This window comes from Eleutherodactylus coqui, chromosome 1, assembly GCF_035609145.1.
Source record: "Eleutherodactylus coqui strain aEleCoq1 chromosome 1, aEleCoq1.hap1, whole genome shotgun sequence".
Lineage (NCBI taxonomy): Eukaryota > Metazoa > Chordata > Amphibia > Anura > Eleutherodactylidae > Eleutherodactylus > Eleutherodactylus coqui.
Window position 1 is genome coordinate 368,616,429 of NC_089837.1, and position 24,464 is coordinate 368,640,892.

At 40.6% G+C, this 24,464-nt stretch overlaps 2 protein-coding genes across 2 annotated transcripts in view; one reads left to right on the forward strand and one right to left on the reverse strand.

Moving 5' to 3' along the window:
• Window positions 1-24,464, reverse strand: part of CFAP47 (cilia and flagella associated protein 47) — a 508,792-nt gene that overhangs the window by 328,509 nt on the left and 155,819 nt on the right. The window contains exons 28-33 of the mRNA XM_066577980.1: window positions 22,266-22,363; window positions 18,087-18,230; window positions 14,278-14,497; window positions 10,469-10,681; window positions 4,424-4,505; window positions 1,222-1,359 (exon numbers count right to left, since the gene is read on the reverse strand). Of these exons, the coding sequence (XP_066434077.1) occupies window positions 1,222-1,359; window positions 4,424-4,505; window positions 10,469-10,681; window positions 14,278-14,497; window positions 18,087-18,230; window positions 22,266-22,363 (895 nt within the window). The remainder of the gene's footprint in view (window positions 1-1,221; window positions 1,360-4,423; window positions 4,506-10,468; window positions 10,682-14,277; window positions 14,498-18,086; window positions 18,231-22,265; window positions 22,364-24,464) is intronic.
• Window positions 1-24,464, forward strand: part of AMELX (amelogenin X-linked) — a 677,225-nt gene that overhangs the window by 320,656 nt on the left and 332,105 nt on the right. The gene's annotated exons all lie outside the window — the stretch shown is intronic.

Here is a 24,464-nt window from a genome sequence, read left to right on the forward strand (position 1 = left end):
TAAGCACGACATTACTACCTCAGCTGTGTTGGGCAATGCAATGGGATATTTTTATGTACCGCCGGTGGCTTCCTGGCACCCACCCATGCTGTGGGTCCACAGGGAGTTGTAAATGCATCTGTTTCCACTTGTAAAGAACCCCAGTCTGACTGGGGCATGCAGTGTGGGCCGAAGCCCACCTGCATTAAGCACGACATTACTACCTCAGCTGTGTTGGGCAATGCAATGGGATATTTTTATGTACCGCCGGTGGGTTCCAGGGAGCCACCCATGCTGTCGATCCACAGGGACTTCACAATAGGGGGTTGTACCTGCCTGTGTCTATGAATTAAAAAGCCCGGTCTGACTGGGGCATGCAGACACCTTGACAGAATGAATAGTGTGTGGCAGATAGGTTCCCCATTGCTATGCCCACGTGTGCAGCTCCTGATGGCGGTGGCACATGATTATATTTCTCAGTGTTTCTGTACAGCATTGTGGGCTATCGCCCCGCCCCTTTTAAAGAGGGTCGCTGCCTAGCCGTGCCAACCCTCTGCAGTGTGTGCCTGCGGTTCCTCCTCATGGCAGACGCACTTATAAATAGACGTGAGTGTGGCATGGCATGAGGGCAGCTGAAGGCTGCGCAGGGACAACTTGGTGTGCACTGTGGACACTGGGTCGTGCGGGGGGGTTGGTCAGCATGTAACCCAGGAGAAGTGGCAGCGGAGTGTCATGCAGGCAGTGATTGTGCTTTGTTGGAGGTAGTGTGGTGCTTAGCTAAGGTATGCATTGCTAATGAGGGCTTTTCAGAAGTAAAAGTTGTTGGGAGGGGGGGGCCCACTCTTGCCGGTATTGTGGCTTAATAGTGGGACCTGTGAACTTGACATGCAGCCCAACATGTAGCCCCTCGCCTGCCCTATCCGTTGCTGTGTCGTTCCCATCACTTTCTTGAATTGCCCAGATTTTCACACATGAAAACCTTAGCGAGCATCGGCGAAATACAAAAATGCTCCGGTCGCCCATTGACTTCAATGGGGTTCGTTATTCGAAACGAACCCTCGAACATCGCGGGAAGTTCGTTTCGAATAACGAACACCCGAGCATTTTGGTGTTCGCTCATCTTTATTAATGAACCATTTTTCTCCTTTTTTCTACTGCAATCTTTCAGATTTCTATGAGCAGGTTTATATCTACTTTGGTTATCTATGCTTTGTATATAGCAATCATCACTGAGATTCTCACCTTGTATATCTGTAATAGTATGTCAGTCCATGCACGTTTACTCACAGAATGAAATACACTATTATTTACATGAAGCAGATCAATATCCACAAGGTCCGTGGTCTTCTTGTTTGAAGGCTGAAGCTTTTGAATTTGAATCTTAAAAGAAGAGGAAAATATAACTAACATTGAGGGAAATGAGTCAGAATGTTACTGCTTATTCTGTGGGTGTTGTGATATTAATTTGTTAAAACTCTAGGAAAATTACTTCCTATCAGATGTTCCAAGAAACAAATGCAGTTTCGTACATAGTGAAGTAGCAGAAATGTTCTGAATTGGCTTTTTGAGTGCAGTTAATAATTCAGCAATCTAAATAAAGTAATGCATGGTGAAAGGAGTGTAAGCTGCTACAAAGGTTAAGACAAAGACTACACTGATCTATCTATCTATATTTATCTTTCTATCTCAATCTATATCTCTATCTATCTCAATCTATCCATCTATCTCAATCTATCTATCTCTCTATCTCAATCTATATCTCTCTATTTATCTCATAATAACTACCGTGTTTCCCCAAAAATAAGACACTGTCTTATATTAATTTTTGCCCCAAAAGAGACACAGGGAGTGGGAGGGCTTATACTCACCAGGTCTGCGGCGTCTGGGCCCCTGCTGATCTCCGGCAGCGATGCGGCAGTCTGCAGTGTTCTCAGCATTCACACAGAACTCTACTTCTGGTGACGGGGCTTTGAATACCAAGCGAGTGCTGTGATTGGCTCATGAGTGCTGTGGCTCAGCCAATCAGAGCCGGCACTCGATGAGCCAATTACAGCCATTCAGTGATGTCTCTCCCTAAATGGCTGTGAATGATTGAGCATCGGCTCTTATTGGCTGGCACTTGATCCAATCACAGCACTCATATGCTGGGGGCGGGGTATTTAAAGCCCCGTCACCAGAAGGAGAGTTCTGTGTCAGTGCAGAGGGCACGGTAGCCTGCCACAGCCCCGGGGACCAGTGCAAGGGATTCAGATGCCGCCGGCTAGGTGTGTATTGATGTTTTTTTATTTATTTTGAATTTGCTAGGGCTTATTTTTGGGGAGGGCTTATATTTTAAGCCCCTCTGCGCCAAAAAAATCAGGGTTAAGGCTTATTATCGGGTTAGGGCTTATTTTGGGGAGGGGTGGTATCTATCTATCCATCTATCTCTCTCATACCTATCCATCTATGTCTTTATCTCTCTGATATCTATCTATCTGTCTCATCTCTCTCTCTCTCATATCTATCTATCTGTCTCATCTCTCTCTCTCTCCTATCCATCTATCTCAATCTACATCTATCTATCAATCTATCTATCTATCTATCCATCCATCCATCCATCTATCTCATATTATCCATCTATCTATCCATCTATGGTGGTTGGAAGAGCAATGAAAAACGCGAATGACAGCTAGAGGTGCACAGAGGCGTAGACGGATCGTCAGATTAGAAGAATGGCACATAGTGATCTATTCTGTTTTGCGAGTGCAATTGGATGTCACATCCAAAGCCTAGGGCATTGAACAGTGTCTATGCAATCCATCAGAAAGCACTTGCACAACATCCAGCTACAAGTCAGACATCCAACAACTGCTGTTCCATTGATCTCCTGCCACTGCTCTCAAAGCCTAGCATAGTGAGGAGCAAGATGGCATTAGAAGCTTCAGGATAGGTCATCAATATTTTAGTCCCAGAAAACTCCTTTAATGATATTTATAAAACACTCATTCCTTATAATTTATAGTATCAATGTTATCCGAATCAAAGTAACTAAAATGACTCTCAAATGTAATTTTCTGACTGAAGAAACAAATCTCTATTACTGTTGTATATTTTGTACTCTGCTTCTAGTCTTACTAAAAACACCAGACTGACTGATGAAACTGCATCTAATAGCTACATTTTCTAACAAAGCACATGTCAGTGGCCGGCATCAATCCTTTGTCTGCATTCTTGCTACTGTCCATGTAGTAATTCAAACCTAAACAGCTGGCAACAAAAGCTAAGAATCAGGAGCTCTTTTCGTGAGTAATAATAATTTCTGTTTTCCACTAGTAAAAATGCAGCAACTGGCAAAAGTCCTTCTAAGAGCATAAGGCAGCTAGGTAATGACAATTTTTTGATATTTTATAGTAAAGCATTAGTGGCTACATTATGTGTTTCCCATCTCAACCCCATAGCTAGCATTACATCAATGTCACCCAATGGTAGAGGCGTTTTTATAGAATCTAATACAACTGTTTTAGAAATTAAAAAACACAGTATTTTATTATACATGTGAAACAACAGATGCACTTTCAGCTGCCCTTTATATTAAGTTTCTTTTTCAAAAGGTTTTTCGCATTGAAGCGTGTGACCAATGGAGATGTGAATCTTCGGACCCCTCTGTGCAGTCACTCTACATTTACTGCCAACGGGAGATCGTCACATGACTCTTTCTACAACTTTCATAAACTATAATACAGAGTGATTGAACATGGCCTCATATTTGAAGGGAACTTGGTACCTTGTAACATTGCTCATGGAATCTCTGGGGCTCAGTGTTCAGACCCCCCATAAGCAGACATTTAACCCTTTCCAATCTACTGTCTGACATCTTCCAACATTCTGATTGAAGGCTGTACAGCTCCGATGTTGGAAACCGTCCGCCAAGGTATTCTTACTTTATATTACTGGCCGCTCTGTTGTCAGGGGCCTCTCTGGCATGTTAAATACTGCAGTGCTGGCTCTAGCCAGCAGATGGTGCCATTGTATAATGGCAGAAAGAGAAAGCCCCCTAGGAAATGCTGAATCCAAAATTGGATTTCAAAGGGTTAAGGCAGATCAAATCAATATGTCATAAATGTATGCTAGGAGTGGGACCTATAGTACTCCAGTTCGTCACCTGAGCAAGTAAGTGGGGCATCGAGACCTCACAAATCAGTAAAGATAAGACATTCTGCCAATATGATATTACTTCTAATGATGAAATACTTTATTTAAAGTGAGCGATAAGCATCAGAAAGAGCTCTTACACTATTTAGAATATTTACCTATGTTACTGTAAGGCTTTTTTCTACTGTTCGTACATGTAAAGTAGAACTTTATTGATATTCTTTACACACTATATATATATATATATATATATATATATATATATATATATATATATGTATATCAAGATTATTGTCACAATTCTAGAACTCACCTGTACTTGCATCCATCTTTCATAATCAAGAGGCTCAAAAAGAAACTCAGGTTTTATGTGAGAAACAGACGCTCCCTGGTTTCTATTTAAAAGACATAAAAACATTAATTTGTAAACTGTGGGCAGATAATATACAGTAGTAAGCTGAAAGAACATTATCTAGGTATGATAAAGAGATGTAGAAGAGCTACATTTTTCAATGGAATAGAGTACAAAGTGTTATCTGTAGTTTTCTAAAGCGCTGCAGGAAACCTACTCAATTACCCTGACGCACGGAGGTATCGCTACAAAAAGGAAACAGTTACTTGATAAGTTTAGCTCTGTTACATCTTTAGTTGATACAATGCAGAATACATTGAATGGTACAATACAGCAGGGACAATATTAAAATGAACAGTTTAAGGTTTTGCTAATGTTGGATCCATAAAATAAACAAATGTATAGAGAGGATGAGCATGTTAATATTCCATATTGTATTATCTCTAAATATCTGAAAGGCTTTGTTCACATCAGCGTTGGGGGCTCCATTATGGACTTCTACTAAATAGTTATGCTATTTCATTTGGGAAAATGTCAGTCAACATGATGGAAAATGAACGTACCCAACTATAGTCAATAGGGTCCATTTAGCAGCTTTCATTTCTATCAGGAGATAGATCTATTCGGCTAAGGGAATCTGTTTTCTTGCTCACATAAGGGTATGGTCAGAAGAAATGCTGCAGAATTTCTGCAGCGGAAAATTCCCTTGCAAATTCCACAGCCTTTCTGGATCCAAAACAGATTTCAGCACTATCAGGGCTCCCCTTACCTTGCAGTTCTTTGCACTATCAGCGCAGCCTTTCACCCAGTACCTCTAGTGAGTGATGCAGAAGTGACATCAGATGAGCAGCAGCGCTGCACTCACTACAGGCCACCAGGTACCGGGTGAAAGGCTGCACTGATAGCATGAAGAATTGTGAGGTGAGCGCTGTATCTGCTAAAATCAGCTGCAGATTTTGAGTGTTTTGGATAGAGAAATCCTTTGGAATTTGCCGTGGAATTTTCCACTGCAGAAATTCCACAGTATTTCAGCCCCACGTGAACATACCCTAACAGAGCATAAAAATAAGAAATTTACACCGTTGATTTGAACATAGCCTAAATGGTATTCATAACATTAACAACATATTATGCATTTTGTATATGTCAGCTATAGAACTCTTTAAGATACATAAATACAGTACCTGCTAACAGTGCACTACTTTTAGGGTGAATAGATAAATATCACTTGCAGCGCCCATATTTTCATATATAATAATGCGAAGATACAAAAGGGCAGATACAAACTCCACTTCCCAGCAACATGCAGAAAGGAAGATTTCAGTATGGAGGAGCATTGCACAAGTACAAGATACTGATGAACAATATACAATACTAAGCAGTCACTCTCCCCAATATGTGGTAGGTGTGAGTAGCTGCTTAGTATTGTACTTGCACATAGAGAAAGCATGCAAAGAGTGCCAAGACCCATTGATACCTGTAGTGCACATACAGGCTTACAACCTATTAATGTTGATATATATGATTCTGCCTGTCAGCTATTAACTACCTCGTATTTATCAATATTTATTATTGGTTTTTGCAGTTAGCAGTCTGGCTTTAGATGCTGGAGGAGCCTGGGGTGTTGGTGCAGTGTGGCTCATTTTGAAGTGCAGGGCAACCCAACGGGTTGCGCATGAAGCCTAATGTCTATTAAGTGAAGACTTGCAGAGAGGTATGGTACAGTGTACTGAAATATCCATCCAGATTAACAGTAAGTATAGAATTATTATTAATAAAGGGATATCCCAACCAACGACATTAATGGCATTAATATTCATAGACACACTTCAGTAGTATGTTTCACTTACTGCCACTAACTGGACACTACATTAAATCACTAAATGTTGCAAAGTTAAGTCTTTAAACTGTTAATTGTTATATGTTAATGATTTTTTTACCATCATAGGGACAAACACTATTAAAGGCCCTTTTCAATGCAACAAGTATCGCTAAAACGTCTGAACGACTAGACTAATTAACGATTATTTGCATAAAATTAGAGTACAGATAATGCCTTGAAATCATTTCTGTTTCCCTTATTAGCTAAAGTAAACTCAGTATCAGTTGTTTGCTCAGGTGAGCATGTGTTTATTCGAGGGGTTATCCAGCCATAGGATTCCATTGTCTTCTCCCACCATGAGTAAACAATGTACTCATTATGTATACAAGGCAAACACAATGGGTACATTGTTTACTCCCCTCAAACTGAACAATTCTCATTCAAATGGATCGAATTTTGAACTGCCTGACATCTTTTTTCATGCTGGCTAAAAACGAGCCATAAACGACAAGTGAAAGAATAGTGCACAACGGCCCACGTTTACATGTAATGACTATGGCACAAATTTGTCTGTTTGAACAAATTTTGAGCAAGAATCATTGCTTGTAAATGGGCCTTAGGAAGCCTTTTATCAAGTACACTCATTATCCAAAAAGTCAGGCACCTAAAATGAGTTGTTGGAATCGAATGAAACATCATATGTGTGATTGTAATGTTGATATGAGTAAAGGACCTGTTACATGCAAAGATAATCACTTAAACGGCTAAACGACTGAGCGAATTGACAACATTTTTGCAGAAAATAAATCGCACCTAATCATCTTTATTTTCCCTCATTAGCTAAAGTATAATCAGTAGCTGCTGTTGGCTCAGCTGCGGGTGTGTTTGTGGGAGAGATTATCTGGCTGACAGATTTCAATGTCTTTGTCTCTTGCATACACAATAAGTACATTGTCTTCTCCTGGCATGAGTAAACACTGTACTCATTGTGTATGCAAGACAAAAAAAAACATTGTTAAGCTGCTGAAAAGACTGAACAAACTGCATTTAAATAGAATGAATTCTGAGCGGCTTGCCAACGATTTTTATGCCAGCTAAAAGCCAGCTCTGAACAACAATTGAGCGAATAGTGCATGACTGCCCGCGTTTACATGTATCGATTTTCACTCACTTTTGGCTGTTTTAATAAATTTTGAGTGATAATCATTGCATGTAAAAGGGCCTTAAGGGATTACAATATCAGAGAAAAAAGGATAATTTATTGCAGAAAACAGAACACTTGAAGAGAGGCTCTAGTACTTTGTTGTACTGCCTCTCACTTGGATGCAAAATGAAATACAGACATGGAGGCATACAGGTTCTGGATGGTATCCTGTGGCATATTGATCCCCATTTGCTGTAACTGAGCCTCTAGATCATGCAAACTCACAGGCTCTTGTGTCCAGAGAAGCATTATACTGCTGGAAAATGCCTTTTTGAACCCCTGCCATGAGAAGCAACACAATTGCAGGATGCCCTGAACATATTGCTAAGCTGTGATTGTCCCTTATACCACTGCTAGAGGTGACCAGCGGTCATATGCGATAACCGTCCAGGCAATCACACCAGTAGTGGGAGCAGTGTGTCACTCCGCAGCAAAAACAAGATTGATTTGCTCACCTCTAGGTCTCCAGACATGAATACGGCCATCATTAGTAGCCAAACTAAACCTGGATTTATTGCTAAAGACAACTGGGTATGACACCAGTGCAAAAGCAGTACACTTAATGGGCACAGTGACTGGAAATGGTTCTAATAGAAAGAGGGGTCTGTAACAATGGGGCCACCAATCTCTGGATGGCGAACAACAAAACAGTCGGAGATGCTTGTGCTTGTCGGATAGTCAGACGATCTTCTCTACTGGTGGTCTGTAAATGGCAATTTTGAGCCTGGTCCTAATACCTCCTAATAGTCTGGGCAGAACAGTCCAGGTGTTGGCAATTCGTGGATATATGACCATCCAGCTTCTCGCATTCTAATTTCTTTTGACAAACAATGTGTATTGACTATACATGTGGTTTTCATAAACTAAAGTGAATAAAATTGCCATTATTATAACTACAGCAAATTTAACTAAGTTTCTTACACACAATCGTAGTTTCCATATTTTGGATAAGAAAAAGATGACAAAGTAAAGTATCTTTCCAAGTGAAAAATGACTGTTCTTCTCCCCCAAATCACTCCTAGATAATTTATCACACATTAAAGGTTCATTAGATGTTTATTGCTTGTACCGTCTGCTTAAGTGATGTCAATTAGCTTTTATAATTGATCTAGCCAAGATTTTCATTGAGTACCAGACTAAGTTGTCCACTTTAATTAATTTCTCAAAATTCTAATGATTGCTGTCAACATAAACACGTCAGTAGCACTTATTTTCTATTTAAGAGAAAACTCTTTTTCCTTTCTAAGAAGAAACAGAAGCAGAAAGTCCTAGCGAGATTTACCAGTTGCTTTTTAGGTGCCCTATCTGTCATGGTCTAACTTCATGATTAATTTCTAACATGTATTGCTATTAATCTATCGGAACATCGGAATATCTATTAGTAAGGGTCGCTATATATAGCCCAACTAATCAAGTGATATTTATGAAAATCAGACACACTTGACATCTACTTTCCCTCTTTTCATAGAAAACCCTAAAATATTTATCTTGTGATAGCATAGCTTAGGAACCTAACAAGAATAGGCTTCTTATGATAATTTTTCAACATACTCACAAGGTCTTACAGTTGTTTAGATTTTTTTAAAATCTATGTTTGGAGTACAGCTTTGGAATGGCTCCCGACATGTATGCTAAATGTGTCCGTAAGGTATAACAGACCCAACATCTTCCAAAACACTTCCTAGGCATACGTTTAGGCAGTAATTGATGACATGCCTTTTTTTCCTACTGTATTGAAAAGGTAATAGACTATGCTATACTTCAAGGTGTTGTCCGGGATTTGAGAAACATGGCTGCTCTTGTCAAAAAACACTGCCACATCTCTCCATGTGTTGTGTCTGGAATTGCATGTCAGCTCCATTGAAGTGGACGTGGCTGTGTCAAAGTACCACACATGACCTGTGAACCGGTATGGCACTGTTTTTAGAAGAAAGGAGCCATATTTGTCTAATACTAGACAGTTCCCTAAATATAGAAGCTCCTGTAAAGAAGACTGCTTTCTTTTTTGCATTGGGAAATACCTGTATGGATGAGCAAAAACAGGTGTTAACAGAACCCAAGGCTAGGGCTACCTGCCAACATATGGCCACACAGAAGTTGTGGCAAAGCCATAGTATTGCAGGTGATGCTAATAATCAGTAGGTCAGAGGGAAATACCAAGGTTATGCTAAAGTCCCAGTAATGCCACAATGTTAGCCTAAATCTATGATCCTATAGTGCAGGCATCTAGAGAAAAGCAAAGGCAAACACTTTGGAGGCAGTTGGAAATTGTCCGCAAGCCAGTGAGGAAATACATTTGCTTAACTCCGCAACATTTACTGCAGCTAACCACTAATATTAAACTTTTCTAGAAAGACATTCAGGTAAAATGAAATGGAAGGCACCTTGTATCTTCATGGTTAATTTACTGAGCTAGAGGAACAATAATCCAATGTATTGGAGCTCTGGATGTATGGACCATGGCTGATCACAGTGACCTGAGCCCCCATATTTGTCATGGCTATGGCTTATATAATTCTACCAGACAGACCTGCCTTAACCCTCTCCAATCCACTGTCTGACCTCTGAAGACATTATGATTTAAGGCTGTACAGCTCCAATGTTTGAAGACATCCATCGGGGTTCTCTTACTGTACATTGCCAACCTCTCTGCTGTCGGAGCCCAGCTAACGTGTCACCTCATGCAGTACTGGCTTTAGCCAGCATAGAGCGCCGTTGTATAACGGCAGAAAAAGAGTAAGCCCCCTAGGAAAACCAGGATACAAATTGGATTGGAAAGGGTTAAATCATTATATACCTCTACATGGTAACAAAGACATTTAAGTAATAAATGCCTTCATTTACATTGTAATAGTGTGTGTTCTTTTTAAAATCCTCATGGATTACATGTTTACATCAATGCATTCACTTTACAGCTCCTTTTCGTTGCTAGGGTATTTTCAAAGCGTTTATTTAAATCTCTCGAAATGTCAATGCTTACTTGAGGAAAGTGAGCAGCGTCGCATGCTGCCAGTGAAGCTGTAGGACTCTTTCTGTGGGATCAGAGGGCAATGACTGACTTGCAGTAATTCCAGGCAGCATCTGTCCACTCAGGTAGAACAGCATGTCATAAATGGTTTTTGTCTGCTTGCCAAGATTTATTGTTTTCGGTGTTTTTCCTTCAGACTTTGACAACTTGACTTTGCATACACCGCTAAAGCATTAGAAATACAGAAAAAGTGAAAATATTCTATTCACCTCCAAAAAACATAATGATTAATGTACTACAGATACATATAATATATACATTTTTTAATACAATAGATGACAAATCCAATGGAACTAATGATAATAGATATCAGTATAAATAAATATAAAGTGTGTAGGTCCATTCTCACTCACAATAACAAATCTGTATTATTGTATTATTAATTTTATGCCTTGGAAGTAAGCAATTCATTTTAGTATCGTAAAGTGACAATTTCATTTACCCAGTTTTATCATTAGGATGGCTTTCCTCATGAGCTGAGGCAATTTGAATTAAGAGAGGCAATACATGAGTTGTTCCTTCTCTTATTAAAGTTCATAAATAATTACAGCTGTGTAGGTATATCATGTCAAAAATGCATAAAATCAAACAAGTTAGCTTTCATACACGCTGGGAGCTATTCACTAAAGAAAATGCACCAGAATTATGTGCAGTAGGAGCAGCAGCAGTACAAATAGCAGTAGCAACAGTTGTAGTAGCAGTAGTCGTAGTAGCAGTAGTCCTAGAAGCAGTAGTCCTAGAAGCAGTAGACATAGAAGCAGTAGTAGTAGCAGCAGTCGCCGTAGCAGTAGTTGTAGTAGCAGCAGCAGTAGTACTAGTTGTAATAGCAGTAGTAGTACTAGTAGCAGTAGTAGCAGCAGTCATAGAAGAAGCAGTTGTAGTAGCAGCAGTTGTCATAGCAGTAGTCGTAGTAGCAGTAGTCGTAGAGGCAGTAGTTGTAGTAGCAGCAGCAGTAGTACTAGTTGTAGTAGAAGTAGTCATAGCAGTAGTCGTAGTAGCAGTAGTAGCAGCAGCAGTAGCAGCAGTAATAACAATAGTAGTAGTAGCAGTAGTACTAGTTGAAGTAGTCATAGTAGCAGCAGTAGTATCAGTTGTAGTAGTAGTCGTAGTAGTAATAGTAGCAGTAGTAGTAATAATAGCAGTAGTAGCAGTAGTAGTAGTAGCAGCAGGAATAGAAGTAGTCAGAGTATTGGTAGAAGCAGTAGTCATAGTAGCAGCAGCCGCAGTAGTAATAGCAATAGTAGTAGCATCTAGCAGCAATAATAGTAGTAGCAGTCATCGTAGCAGTAGTTGTAGTAGCAGTAATAGTAATAGCAGCAGTACTAGCCGTAGTAGCAGTAGTCATAGTAGTAGTAGTAGTTGTAGTAGGAGTAGTTGTGGTAGTAGTAGGAACAGCAGTAGTAGCAGTAGTAGTATTAGCAGAAGTAGTAGTAGTATCAGCAGTAGTAGTAGCAGCTAGCAGCAGTAGAAGTAGCAGTGGTTGTAATAACAGTAGTCATAGCAGCAGCAGTAATAGTACTAGTCTTACTACTTCTAGTAGCAGTAGTAGTAGTAACAACAGTAGTAGTAGTAGAAGTAGTCATAGTAGCAGTAGTAGTAGGAGCAGTAGTAGTAGCAGGAATAGCAGTAGTCATAGTATTGGTAGAGGCAGTAGTCGTAGTAGCAGCAGCAGTAGTAGTAGTAGCAGTCGTCGTAGCAGTAGTTGTAGTAGCAGCAGTAATAGTAGTAGCAGTCGTCATAGCAGTAGTTGTAGTAGCAGTAGTCGTAGCAGTAGTTGTAGTAGCAGTAGTCGTAGCAGCAGCAGTAATAGCAATAGCAGCAGTACTAGTCGTAGTAGCAGTAGTCATAGTAGTAGTAATAGTAGCAGCAGCAGTGGTAATAGTTGTAGTAGCAGTAGTTGTGGTAGTAGTAGGAACAGTAGTAGCAGCAGTAGTAGTAGTATCAGACGTAGTAGTAGCAGCTAGCAGCAGTAGTAGTAGCAGTGGTTGTAGTAGCAGTAGTCATAGCAGCAGCTGTAATAGTAATAGTACTAGTTTTACTTTTTCTAGTAGCAGTAGCAGAAGCAGTAGTAGTAACAGCAGTAGTAGTAGAAGTAGTCATAGTAGCAGTAGTAACAGTAGTAGTAGTAGCAGCAGTAGTAGTAGTCGTAGTAATCGTAGCAGCAGTAGTAGCAGTAGAAGTAGTAGCAGCAGTAGTCATAGCAGTAGTCACAGTAGTAGTAATAGTAGCAGCAGCAGCAATAGTCGTAGTAGCAGTAGTCATGGTAGCAGTAGCAACAGAAGCAATAGTAGTAGCAACAGCAGTACTAGTAGTAGAAGTAGTAATAGTAGCAGCAGTAGTAGTAGTCATAGTAGTAGTAGCAGTAGTAGTAGAAACAGTAGTAGTAGTAGCAGTAGTAGTAGTAGCAGCAGTTGTAGTAGTAGTAGTAGTAGAAGTAGTCATAGTAGCAGCAGTAGTAGTAGTCATAGTAGTAGCAGCAGTAATAGTAGTCGTGGTAGTAGTAGTAGTCGTAGTAGTAGTAGCAGTAGTAGTAGTCATAGTAGCAGTAGTAGTAATCGTACTAGCAGCAGTAGTAGTAGTTGCAACAGTAGTAGTAGTAGCAGTAGAAGTAGTATTAACAGCAGTAGTAGTAGCAGTAGTAGTAGTAGAAGTAGTATTATCAGCAGTACTAGTAGCAGTAGCAGTAGTTGCAGCAGCAGTAGTAGCAGTAGAAGTAGTATTATCAGCAGTAGTAGTAGTAGCAGTAGAAGTCATAGTAGCAACAGTAGCAGTAGTCATAGTAGTAGCAGTAGTTGTAGTAGCAGCAGCAGTAGTGATAGAAGAAACAGTAGTAGCAGCAGTAGTAGCAATAACAGCAGCAGTATTAATAGTGAAAGCAGCAGTAGTAGTGGTAGTAGTAGTAAATTGTGTCATAAAAAATGTGTGTGCCATATTTGTATTATAAAATGAAGTAGAAGGGCCAGAGGTAGGGCTCCTGCCCTTGGGCGAATTTTCACTGAGTTCCCCAGGGCGATAATCCGGCCATGGGGAACGAAGTGAACGCTTTCCTTAGCGTTGCTATGGAAAGCGCAGCCCCCCTATCCACGGGTGGAGAATCATAGCGATTCTTCACTCGCGGCCGGCAAATCGCAGCATGCTGCGCATTGCCATGATTCTCCGTGGTGAGCCTATCTGTCAGATAGTCTCACCGTGGAGATCCATCTGCTGGCCCCTGCTCCCGGGTGGTGGGATTTCGCAATGCCCGTGGTCAGGCAGCCATATTTATAGAATGTGTTAAATATATTATAGACATGCATCATTTGTTTACTCACATTATTAGTGTACATGCCAGTCATTAAGTAAAGAAAAGTAATGCGTCTAACAGTTAGCAGCATATTTGTTATGTTACGTATACCAATTTGTTACATTTAGTATAATTTGTGCCATTGTTATAGACTCCTAAATGTATGCATCTCTCCCAGTACATACAAAGTCTTTAACTATTTGGGGAACAGTATGTGTTTTATGTATAGTTAGTCCTCAGATTCTAAAAATTAGAAAAAAAGCAAAAATCTATCAATCCAACTAAAGTTAAATTTGACTCAGTGGGGTGCAAGATTATCTGAGGGGTCTTGTGTGACATGAAAGTAAATTCCTTGGATCTAATCTTCTCCACACTTCCCACTCAGTAATTATGATTCTCAATATCATAAGACATTAGTGTTTAAGACATAAAAAAAGCATAGGCGAGAATTTCTAAATGCTTTTCAGTTTTACTCTACCTCCATAGAGATTGTGGAATAGTAATGGGATTGCAGCCACTAGCCCATCCGAACTGGCTAAACCAGGCTTCAACTGTGCTTAGAACTTTCTGAAAAAACATCCATTCTTCAGTGTCTTCTTCAGGGTAGAGTGATAGCTCCAGCTTGCCCTTTATTCCTTCATATTGATGTTCTTCGTCTTGCATCTGTGTTCTTTCATCACCCGGCATGTTGTCATCTTCTGACATATAATGGAACATAATGGAACATTTCACATTGCTACATGATAATCTTAACCGCAAAACATTTTTACATCAAAATATTTAAAATCATCTTTGTTTCCCAACTGCATTGTAATCCATAAAGTTTAGTAAAGAATAAATGTTCTGCTTTCTGAGATAATGTTATTAATGGCATTAATCTAACTGAAAGCAGTTTCCCGCTATTATGTGCGGCTTTCACAGTTGACTAAGGCAATGGATGAAACAACAACAAGAAAGTTTATTTTACAGTTTGGTTTTCATTAAGCACTTGATGATTGAATGTTTTACTTTGCACAAATTACCAAATAAATTACATTGCGGCTGTTTTTGTTCCTTGCTAGCAATGCTGTGAATACCCATGAATAGTAGATAAATCCTGGGCTGGAATAAAACATCCTTATTTGCTACAACATCTAATGGTAATACAATGCAACAGATCTATAAGATTCCAAAGTTACAGTGTAGTACAGTACAGATGGTCTTTTAGAAAGGGAGCACATTACCACTAGAGGATATATAATAAGTCTACAACAAACATTGAACAAGACTAATGGATACAAGACCCACATCTAAATCCTCCAAAAAAATGGCACAATAAACATTCATGTGAGGTAGCTGCCAATTTGCCCTACTGGTAGGGGAAAATTTCTTTAAATGATATCTAATCACTGCATCAACTGCTATTAGTAAGGTCTAATATTGAAGCAAGAAGGATATCCAGAGCCATTTTAAATCTACTTAAAGAGATTTTCTAGAATCCATATAGCATTTTTCTGAAGGACAATGGCCTTCTGTTGAAATTATTGGAAGCCCTCTCATTTAAAGAATGCTATATGCTGCAGGGGAAGTGAATAGAGATGAGTGAGCATACTCGAGAGAGCATTGCCTTTTTTGAGTACCTGCTGGCTCATCCCTGAAGATTCGGGGGGCCACGGGGGTCGGGGGTCGCGCAGGGCAGCGAGGGGGAGCAGGGAGGAGAGTGAGAGAGATCCCTCTCTCTCTCCCTCCCGATCCCCTCTGCAACCCCCTGCTCACCCCCGGCGCCCCCCGAATCTTTTCGTCCGAGTAGTCAGTTACTCGGAAAAAGCGGTGCTTGAGTGCAAAAACACCCGAAACGAGTATGTTCGGTCATCGCTAATCATCAACAGACTGTCAATGGGCTCCGAAATGCAGCTCTCCCAACAGGGGTGCTCTACAGTATGATAATTTAACCAAGATGTATAAGAATACAAAATATTTATCAACTGCTGTATATTAGTTTTCTTACACCAGAAGCAAATTACATGATTTGTCCTATTCCGTCATTTCTATTTATCTACACCAGCAGCAACCAACATGGGCACCATTACAGCTTCAAAATGAGTTGTCATGGCATGTCTAGAATAGCCAGTCTCCCTAGTTATGCTGGAAGACAACCCTGACTAAAAAAAACTGTACATATTTAGTTAGAAACATCAATGGCTTGTATTTACTGTGGATTTGTTAAAGCTCTACATCTCTAAAAAATGTGTGCTTTAATAATAATCATTGAGAACATGCGAATTTAATAGTTATTTTTTAGTTGAATTATGGAAAGCGTGAAGCTATTTTGCAGTGTTCATGCTGCTGATAAACCTTTATTGCAGAATACTAAAATGTGCAAACCTAAATTGTCCCTGTACCATATAAATATGAAATACGTACACTCATAAGCCGACGACTATCCAACAAGGGTGGAATTCTGTTTTAATAATGCTAATTATAAAATCATTATCAGTCTGCTGGTGAATCACTTGGATGAGCTATATCCTCTAGGATCCTGGGAAGGCACTGTAAAATGTTGACAGCTACACTTTATCTTTAGGATTGCTCTGTGCAATATGTTTGAAAATAACAGAAAAACTGTAAAGCAAATTGGAAAATAACATTGCTTTCCCAAATGAGTAGTCAGCCCTAAAATAAAAGCAAGTGCAGCGCAAAATAAAAGTATCACAGGTATAAAGTAAATCTCTTTCCAATAATGCATGTCCGTATATTTCACTATTGGAGTTTAGATAGAAAATCCATTTCAGTACTTATCTTTAAACTTTTTTTTCCTGCAGAAGTTGTTTTTTTTCTCATTGTATTTTAACCCAAAATCTCTCTAACTCACTCCCTTATTCTCTTCATGTCACACCAACATGTGTTCATGAAGCCCAACATTCAGAAGCTGTTTAGGCATCCATATACCTGCCTTTCAGCAGCAATGTAAGACCAAAGGAAATGTATTCTTGTTTCCTACCCCTGTTAGTCAGTGAAAGAAAGTCACTGGAGCAGAGTATGCCACCCATGTCTCAAAAAGATATAAGCAGCTCTACAAACCCAACAAAAGCATTGCAAGTCTGAGCTTTCTTCGTTCTTGGTAAGGTGATGTGGAGAAATAAAGAAGATTGTGGGAGCTATCAGAGCTGTCTCTCTCACGGAGCGGCCAGCAGGGGGGGCAGGGCAGTGCAGGAGATTTGTCACCTCTCGCTCCTCCGCCCCTCTCCATTGAGATAACACAGCGGCCGTTGACTACTGAACAGCTGCTGTTTAGACTGAGTGATGAGTGATGAGCTCATCATTTATGCTGCATAAAAGATCAGTGATAAGCTAATCGCTCATCGCTCATCATTTAGTTTAAACAGCAGCTGCTCAATAGTGAACGACCGCTGTGTTATCTCAATGGAGAGGGGTGGGGGAGCAAGAGCAGAGAAATCTCCTGCACTGCCCTGTCCCCTTGCTGGTCGCTCTGTGAGCAAGACAGCTTTGCTCGGCAGGAGCACAAGAGCAAGGAAACACAGGGACGAGTGTCGGGCATCGTTTGCCTGGCATTCGACCCGTGTAAATGGACCTTAACGCTCCCATCCAGACATCGTCTCTTTAAGGGAATACCTTGTATATTTCAGTAAGACAATGCTAATCCATATACTGCATCTATCACAACAGCATGGCTTCGCAGAAGAAGAGTCCTGGGGCTGACCAGCTGCCTGCAGTCCAGACCTTTCACCAATAGAAAACATTTGGCATATTATGAAATGAAAAATCCAGCAAAGACGACCCAAGACTGCTGAGCAGCTAGAATCCTACATCAGACCAGAATGGGAAAGGTTCCTCGCTCAAGCTCCAGCAATTGGCTTCCTCAGTACCCAGACATTTACAGACTGTTGTACAAAGAAGAGGGGATGCTACACAATTGTAGACATGGCCCTGGTCTTACTTTATTAAGATGTGTTGCTGCCACCAAATTCTAAATGAGTTAATGTATTTTAATGAATAGGGAAAAAGTCTCACTTTTAATTTCTGAGGTGTTCTATATTCCATTGTGAATAAAATATGGTTATATGAGATTTTCAAATCATTGCATTCTTTTTTTCTTTACTTTATTTGCATTTTAGACAGCATCCCAACTTCTTTGACATCGGGGTTGTATGTAACTTATATTACAAAATAGTTTCAAAGATGGCCTTCAAGTCAGTTCAAATCACTATGTAATTCTCATTGCAACAAAACACCTTTGTTGTTTAACAGTACCGTAGTTCTGCACTAATTTAAGATCTTCTTACTCACCTGAGACAGATTCTTCATATGTGGAACTTGTAACAGCCCCAAGGGAACTGGAGGATGTGCTTTGAGAAGGGGTTTCTGGTATGTGGCATGGTCGTAGAACAGCTTCCCCCATGCAGCCATTTTTTCCATTATTTCCATTGTGACCTAAATATTATACAAATAACCTTATTACATCATTGAAATGTTACCTTGGGCAAACATAAAACCATAATCATATTGCCTTTTTAACAACACCGGCCAACTTAAAAGACATATAAAAAAATTGATATTTTGCCGTGTATACAGTTTTACTGTATCCATCTGTTTGGAATAGTGCTACTGACTTTGCTTTCCTATTTAGAAACAATTCTGCCCCAGCATATGCAAAATGCATACTCTTTTGCCATACGATAGCTGCATGGAGTATGCATTAGGAACTTTCTCCTATGAATATGCCAAATGTGTGTATAAAACAAACTGTGAACAGGACCTAACTGTGAAGACTACAGAAAGCAATCAATCCACATTATGTATGCGACTCATAGAAGCTAACAGGTTCCCCTTAACAACTTGTAATAGGTTATTTTTTATCTGTAAAAATAAAAAAGGGGCAACACACGTCAACTCTGAAATTAAGTCATCGTTGGGCATGCCTAATGAAGACTCTATTTTCGAGCTGAAACACATTATGCTACTTGTGGATTCTCTGTGGTTCTGATAAACCAATAAAGGCTTCCAGTTATCTTAGAATTCCCCACCTGCGATCACATTTCCAGTTGGATTTATTTGTCCTCCTTTTTTCCCATAATACACTACACCTGAGAGCGCCTCCTTTTTTCCCCCTTTACATCCATTGTAGCTGTGCCAGTGTCCTTTACACATTCAAAAACAAGGGAATTGAAAATGATGTCTGTAATACCCCATACTATGTAGCTTCCCATTGCTTACTGTGGACCATGGACTTTGTGAAAACTCACAAAACATAATTCCAAATATATTGGAACGATGAATAATGTGTAGTCTACTCTTGTGCCAATGTAATACCATGATCACTATGAATTTGCAGCAATTAGGTCATGTTTCAGATGATGATTAAAGGAAATGTCTTCTTTTTATTATAAATTATAATTGTCCTAATTAACATGTTGTCAGTTTTAGAAATGTTCCCTGCATTTATTACAGTGTGCAAAATTCCATTTCATTGTATACTTTAGGCTTAATGAGTTGAGAAACTTTCACATTCAAGTGATCAATTTTCAGAAAAAGTGGAATTTGATCATTCTTTCCCCGAGCTCTTCAATTTTACTAAAATTTATAACCTTAGTATAATGAAAGATTCCCATCAGATATTAAAATGATCACAATTCTAATGTTTCATACTCCTTTGTGGTATCATATATATCCTACAGATTTCAGCTAGTTTTTTATGGCAAGGGCAAATGGTCAAAGCAGAAACACAGGTGCTGGGAAAAAATGTATGGTCATGATATCCATATCATAGTCATGTAGTGTATACAGCCAGCAAGGAGTCTTTGCAAGAAAGGTTCTCACAAAGCCTCAAAAACACTTGTAAAAATATATTAAATGGGTTAGCCAGGAAGTGGACACCAGGATACACAAGGGCCAGAGTGGAAGCACTGCTCTGAGTCCTGTGTAGTGGTCGGCGCTCATAGTTGCAAGCGCAGTTTTCATTGACATCAATGATTCATCTTTATTAGAGATAAGCGAGCATACTCGTCCGAGCTTGATGCTCGTTCGAGCATTAGGGTGCTCGAGATGCTCGTTAATCGAGACGAGCACCACGCGGTACTTGTCTCGATTAAACGAGCACTGACCATTGAATTCAATGGAGCCGTAAATACAGCCAGCTCCATTGAAAGCAATGGGCTGCCGGCGATCTCAGGATGAATTTTCGGGAAGGGCTTAAAAATATAAGCCCTTACCTGAAAATCATCCTAAGGGTGCGTTCAGACGAGCGTGTTTTGGTGCGTGCATACGCACGCACAAAAACACGCTTGTATTTACAAAACTGCATTCCCTATGGTGTGTGCACATGTCCGTACTTTGCAGGTGTGTGCCTGCAAAGATAGGACATGCGTGCACCATAGGGAATGCACGCATTGTTTTTAATGGAGTCGCGGCTGCTGCCGGCGGCTCCATTGAAAACAATGGCCTGCTGGCTCCCTGCATTCCTTTTCAGGGAAGGACTTTACATATAAGCCATTCCCTGAAAAAGAAAGATTTTAGTGTAAAAAAGAATAAAAATGCAGGCATTCTCTTCAATGGAGCCGCTGCTGCTGCCGGTGGCTCCATTGAAGACAATGGTCCGCTGGCACACCTGAATTCTTTTTCATGGAAGGGCTTTACATATAAGCCATTCCCTGGAAATGAATTAAAAGTGATTTAAAAAACAAAAAAATAGATACCTCCCTTCAGCTGCCGGGGCACAGCCGTGTCTTCTCCTGCTGTCCCCTGCACTGTGGTGCTGAACTGCTGATCTATCACCAGCCGGGGATTTAAAATCCCTGCCTGCTGAAAGAGCTGAATGTGATTGGCTGAGGTGCTCAGCCAATCAGAGGCAGCTCTCACTCACACCCATTCATGAATTCATGAATGGGTGAGTGCTGCCTCTGATTGGCTCAGCGCAGGGACCAATCAGGGGCAGCTCTCAGCTGTCAATCAGAGGCAGCACTCACTCACCCATTCATGAATTCATAAATGGGTGTGAGTGAGAGCTGCCTCTGATTGGTGAGGCTGTGACTAATCAGAGGCAGCTCATTCAGCAGGCGGGGATTTTAAATCCCCGGCTGCTGAATACTACTCAGAGCAGTTCAGGAGAACTGCCGGCCAGACGCGGCTGAACTCCGGCTTCAGCGGAAAGGTAAGACTACATTTTTTTTTTTTACACATTTTAGGATGACTTTAAGGTAAGGGCTTATATTTTTAAGCCCTTCCCAAAAATTCATCCCGCGCTCGCCGGCAGCCCATTGCTTTCAATGGAGCCAGCTGTATTGCCGACTCCATTGAATTCAATGGGCTAACATCGTTCTTCTCTGCCACAGCTGTTACTGCTGTGTTAGAGAAGAACGATCTTTATGCTGACAGTACGGGGGGGGGGGGGCACTCTTGACTCTATTGTGGCTTAATAGTGGGACCTGGGAACTTGAGATGCAGCCCAACATGTAGCCCCTCGCCTGCCCTATCCGTTTCTGTGTCGTTCCCATCACTTTCGTGAATTTCCCAGATTTTCACAAATGAAAACCTTAGCGAGCATCGGTGATATACAAAAATGCTCGAGTCGCCCATTGACTTTAATGGGGTTCGTTACTCGAAACGAACCCTCGAGCATCGCGGGAAGTTCGACTCGAGTAACGAGCACTCGAGCATTTTGGTGCTCGCTCATCTCTAATCTTTATCATACCTTGTAACATGACAAAAACATGTCATTTTAACAGGTGTGTGTGGACTTTTTATATTCACTGTACATTATTAGTGGGTTTCTACAGGACTACAGTTACAGGGTGTATTTGGGACTAAACTATTGGACTAAGCTAAAGGTATTAAAAAATATTTATCATAAATTGTAAAAAATAGTCTTTCTTTTTGCAAAGAATTAAAAACTGCATTCATGTTTTATATGTATACAATAAACATACCTAAATTAGATACTTATGAAATGAAAAGAAATGTATTATTATTTCTTCAGAAATATGGCATCCACTATATAGAGTCTTGTTTTCTTAATTTACATTCCTTTTCCATAATGACAATTGCAATCCAGAATAATCCAGAATGGCAATTCAGGATAATGTGTTAGGTTTAAAGGGATTTTCCATCACTAAACTATTGACCTATCCCCAACTGCAGCTCAGTCCCATTCAAGAATGGGATTGAGCTGCTATACCAGGCACAGCCACTGTACAAAGTATAACCCTGTTATGTACCGAAGCAGCTGTTGTGCTCACCAGAGCACCACTGTTGCTTTAATCCGCTTATCATAAGGGTTATTGTAAAGACCCTTGCCAATCAACTATTGATAACCTATCCTAGGAATATCAGATACCATAGTTATATTGCTACCGTATTACAAATATAAAAATATAATACATCTTTTTAGTATTACACATGTTAAAGCATCAAAAATAAAACCATTAGAGGCTAAACATCTTAATTTTTCTACTTAAAATCTTAAGGAATTACCACTTTTTAAAATGACTTGATCTGTGCGGTGATATGCTAGGTATGGATAAACAGTCATTATGCAGTTGTCAGCAACAGCAGCAACCTCGAGATGAAACCTAAAATAAAGAAAATGAAGCCTCAGACTCTAAAGATAACTCTTTTACATTTGTCATGCTACACATTATTAAGCATTGGTCAGATGAGCTATTAAACAACCAAAAACCAGGAAATAAAGCACCAAAATCAAAGTCTATAGAACAAAACAAGAACAGGAGAGGGTGACCATGGACTGGATATCGTACAGTTAAACAGAAATATACACACGGAAAGGGGGGTATTTGTTAGGTCTTGACATCCCACCTCGCCCCCCTTTTCATGCCCAGAACATTTTCCATTTATTGAATTTGGTAGCAGCATTCTCACCACATTACTGATCCCAGGTCCTTTCTCCTCTCTGCAGTCTGCCAATGCCTCCCTTGCTACTTTATCCTATGATGGTCTACACTTCTCCCATACCCCCAAACCCAAGAACAGGTGTGGTAGAGAAGGCTGTAAGCATGCCTCAAAAACACCCATCTTATTCCCTAAGATAAACTCTTTACCATTGTCTTTGCTTCTACACTCCCCTTGGAAACCAGACCCCTTTCTTTCCACAACATTCCCTACACATCCCAATGGACCGCTGTTTAATATTGCATTTTTTTACTTCCTTTCTATATGTTTTTCCCAATTTCTAAAGCGCTGCAAAATATGTTTTATAAATATAAAGATTATGATTAAGATGATTGTTTAGAGAGTGTTCTCTGAGGTCTGATATATTTGGGGGTCTAATATGGGGTTTGTGTGAGAGAAGGTGCTGTAGCTAATAGTAAGTGTTTTACTGTCTCGCAGCTACACTGCTCAGACCTTTGATAAAATATCATCCATGTTATTGCTTTTCTGTATATGAGAACCAGAGACAGAGAAGCAAGAGCTATTCCGCTTTTTGTGTGCAATCAATGGGAAACATCACAGCAGCCAGTCTGCTCCCACTAGCTCAGGGAAAACTGACATTTAGAGATGAAGCCCGCAGAGGGTACAACTGCTAAAAATGTAGTATACAAGTCACATACTGTCCAGAACTAGTGTTATTCCTCATGTACAGCACCTTCTACATGCCACATACATTTATCCTATACTTAATACCCCTTATAATCACTGTAAGGCCTTAGTCAGACGGGCGGTTTTTCGCGCGATTTGCGGATCGCATGACGGATGCGCATCCGCAAATCGCGTGACCGGTGCGCGCAAGTCGCCCGCAAATCGCCCGAAAATCTGCTCCTAGCCGCGTTTCATTAGAAACGGGCCGGAGCTGTCCAGCGCATTGCATTCAATGGAGACGGCAATACAGCCGCCTCCATTGAAAGCAATGCTCTGCGGGCGAGCCAGGGATGAATTGTCGGTAAGGGCTTAAATATATAAGCCCTTCCCTGCAATTCATCCTAAAATGTGTTAAAATAAAAAAAAAATTGTATACTCAGCTTCTCCCGGCAGCCGGAGCTCCGCGCGGCCGTCCTGCAGTGGGTGTGAAGGGGGTGTGAGTCAGACCTGCCCCCTGATTGGCTCAGCGCTGAGCCAATCAGAGGCATGCCTCACTCACACCCATTCATGAATTCATGAATGGATGTGAGTCAGACCTGCCCCTGATTGGCTCAGCGCTGAGAGGCAGCAGTCACTCAACCATTCACGAATTCATGAATGGGTGTGTGAGTGAAACCGGCCTCTGATTGGTCAGGGCTGTGACCAATCAGAGGCAGATCATTCAGCAGGCGGGGATTTTAAAGCCCCGCCGGCTGAATAGTGCCAAGAAGCAGTTCAGGAGAACTGACAGCGGCCGCGGCTGGACTCCGGCTGCAGCGGAAAGGTGAGTATACAATTTTTTTTTATTTTAACACATTTTAGGATGAATTGCAGGGAAGGGCTTATATATTTAAAACCCCTTCCTGACAATTCACCCCGCGCATGCCGGCAGCCCATTGCTTTCAATGGAGCAGCTGTATTGCCGCTCCATTGAATTCAATGGGCAAACATCGTTCTTCTCTGCCACAGCTGTTACAGCTGTGGCAGAGAAGAATGATTTGTCTTCTATATGTTCTCAATGGGGTCGGCGCTGCTGCCGCCGGCCCCATTGAGCGCATATACAGAAGAGAACAGGAATCGCAGATCGCAGATAGGTGC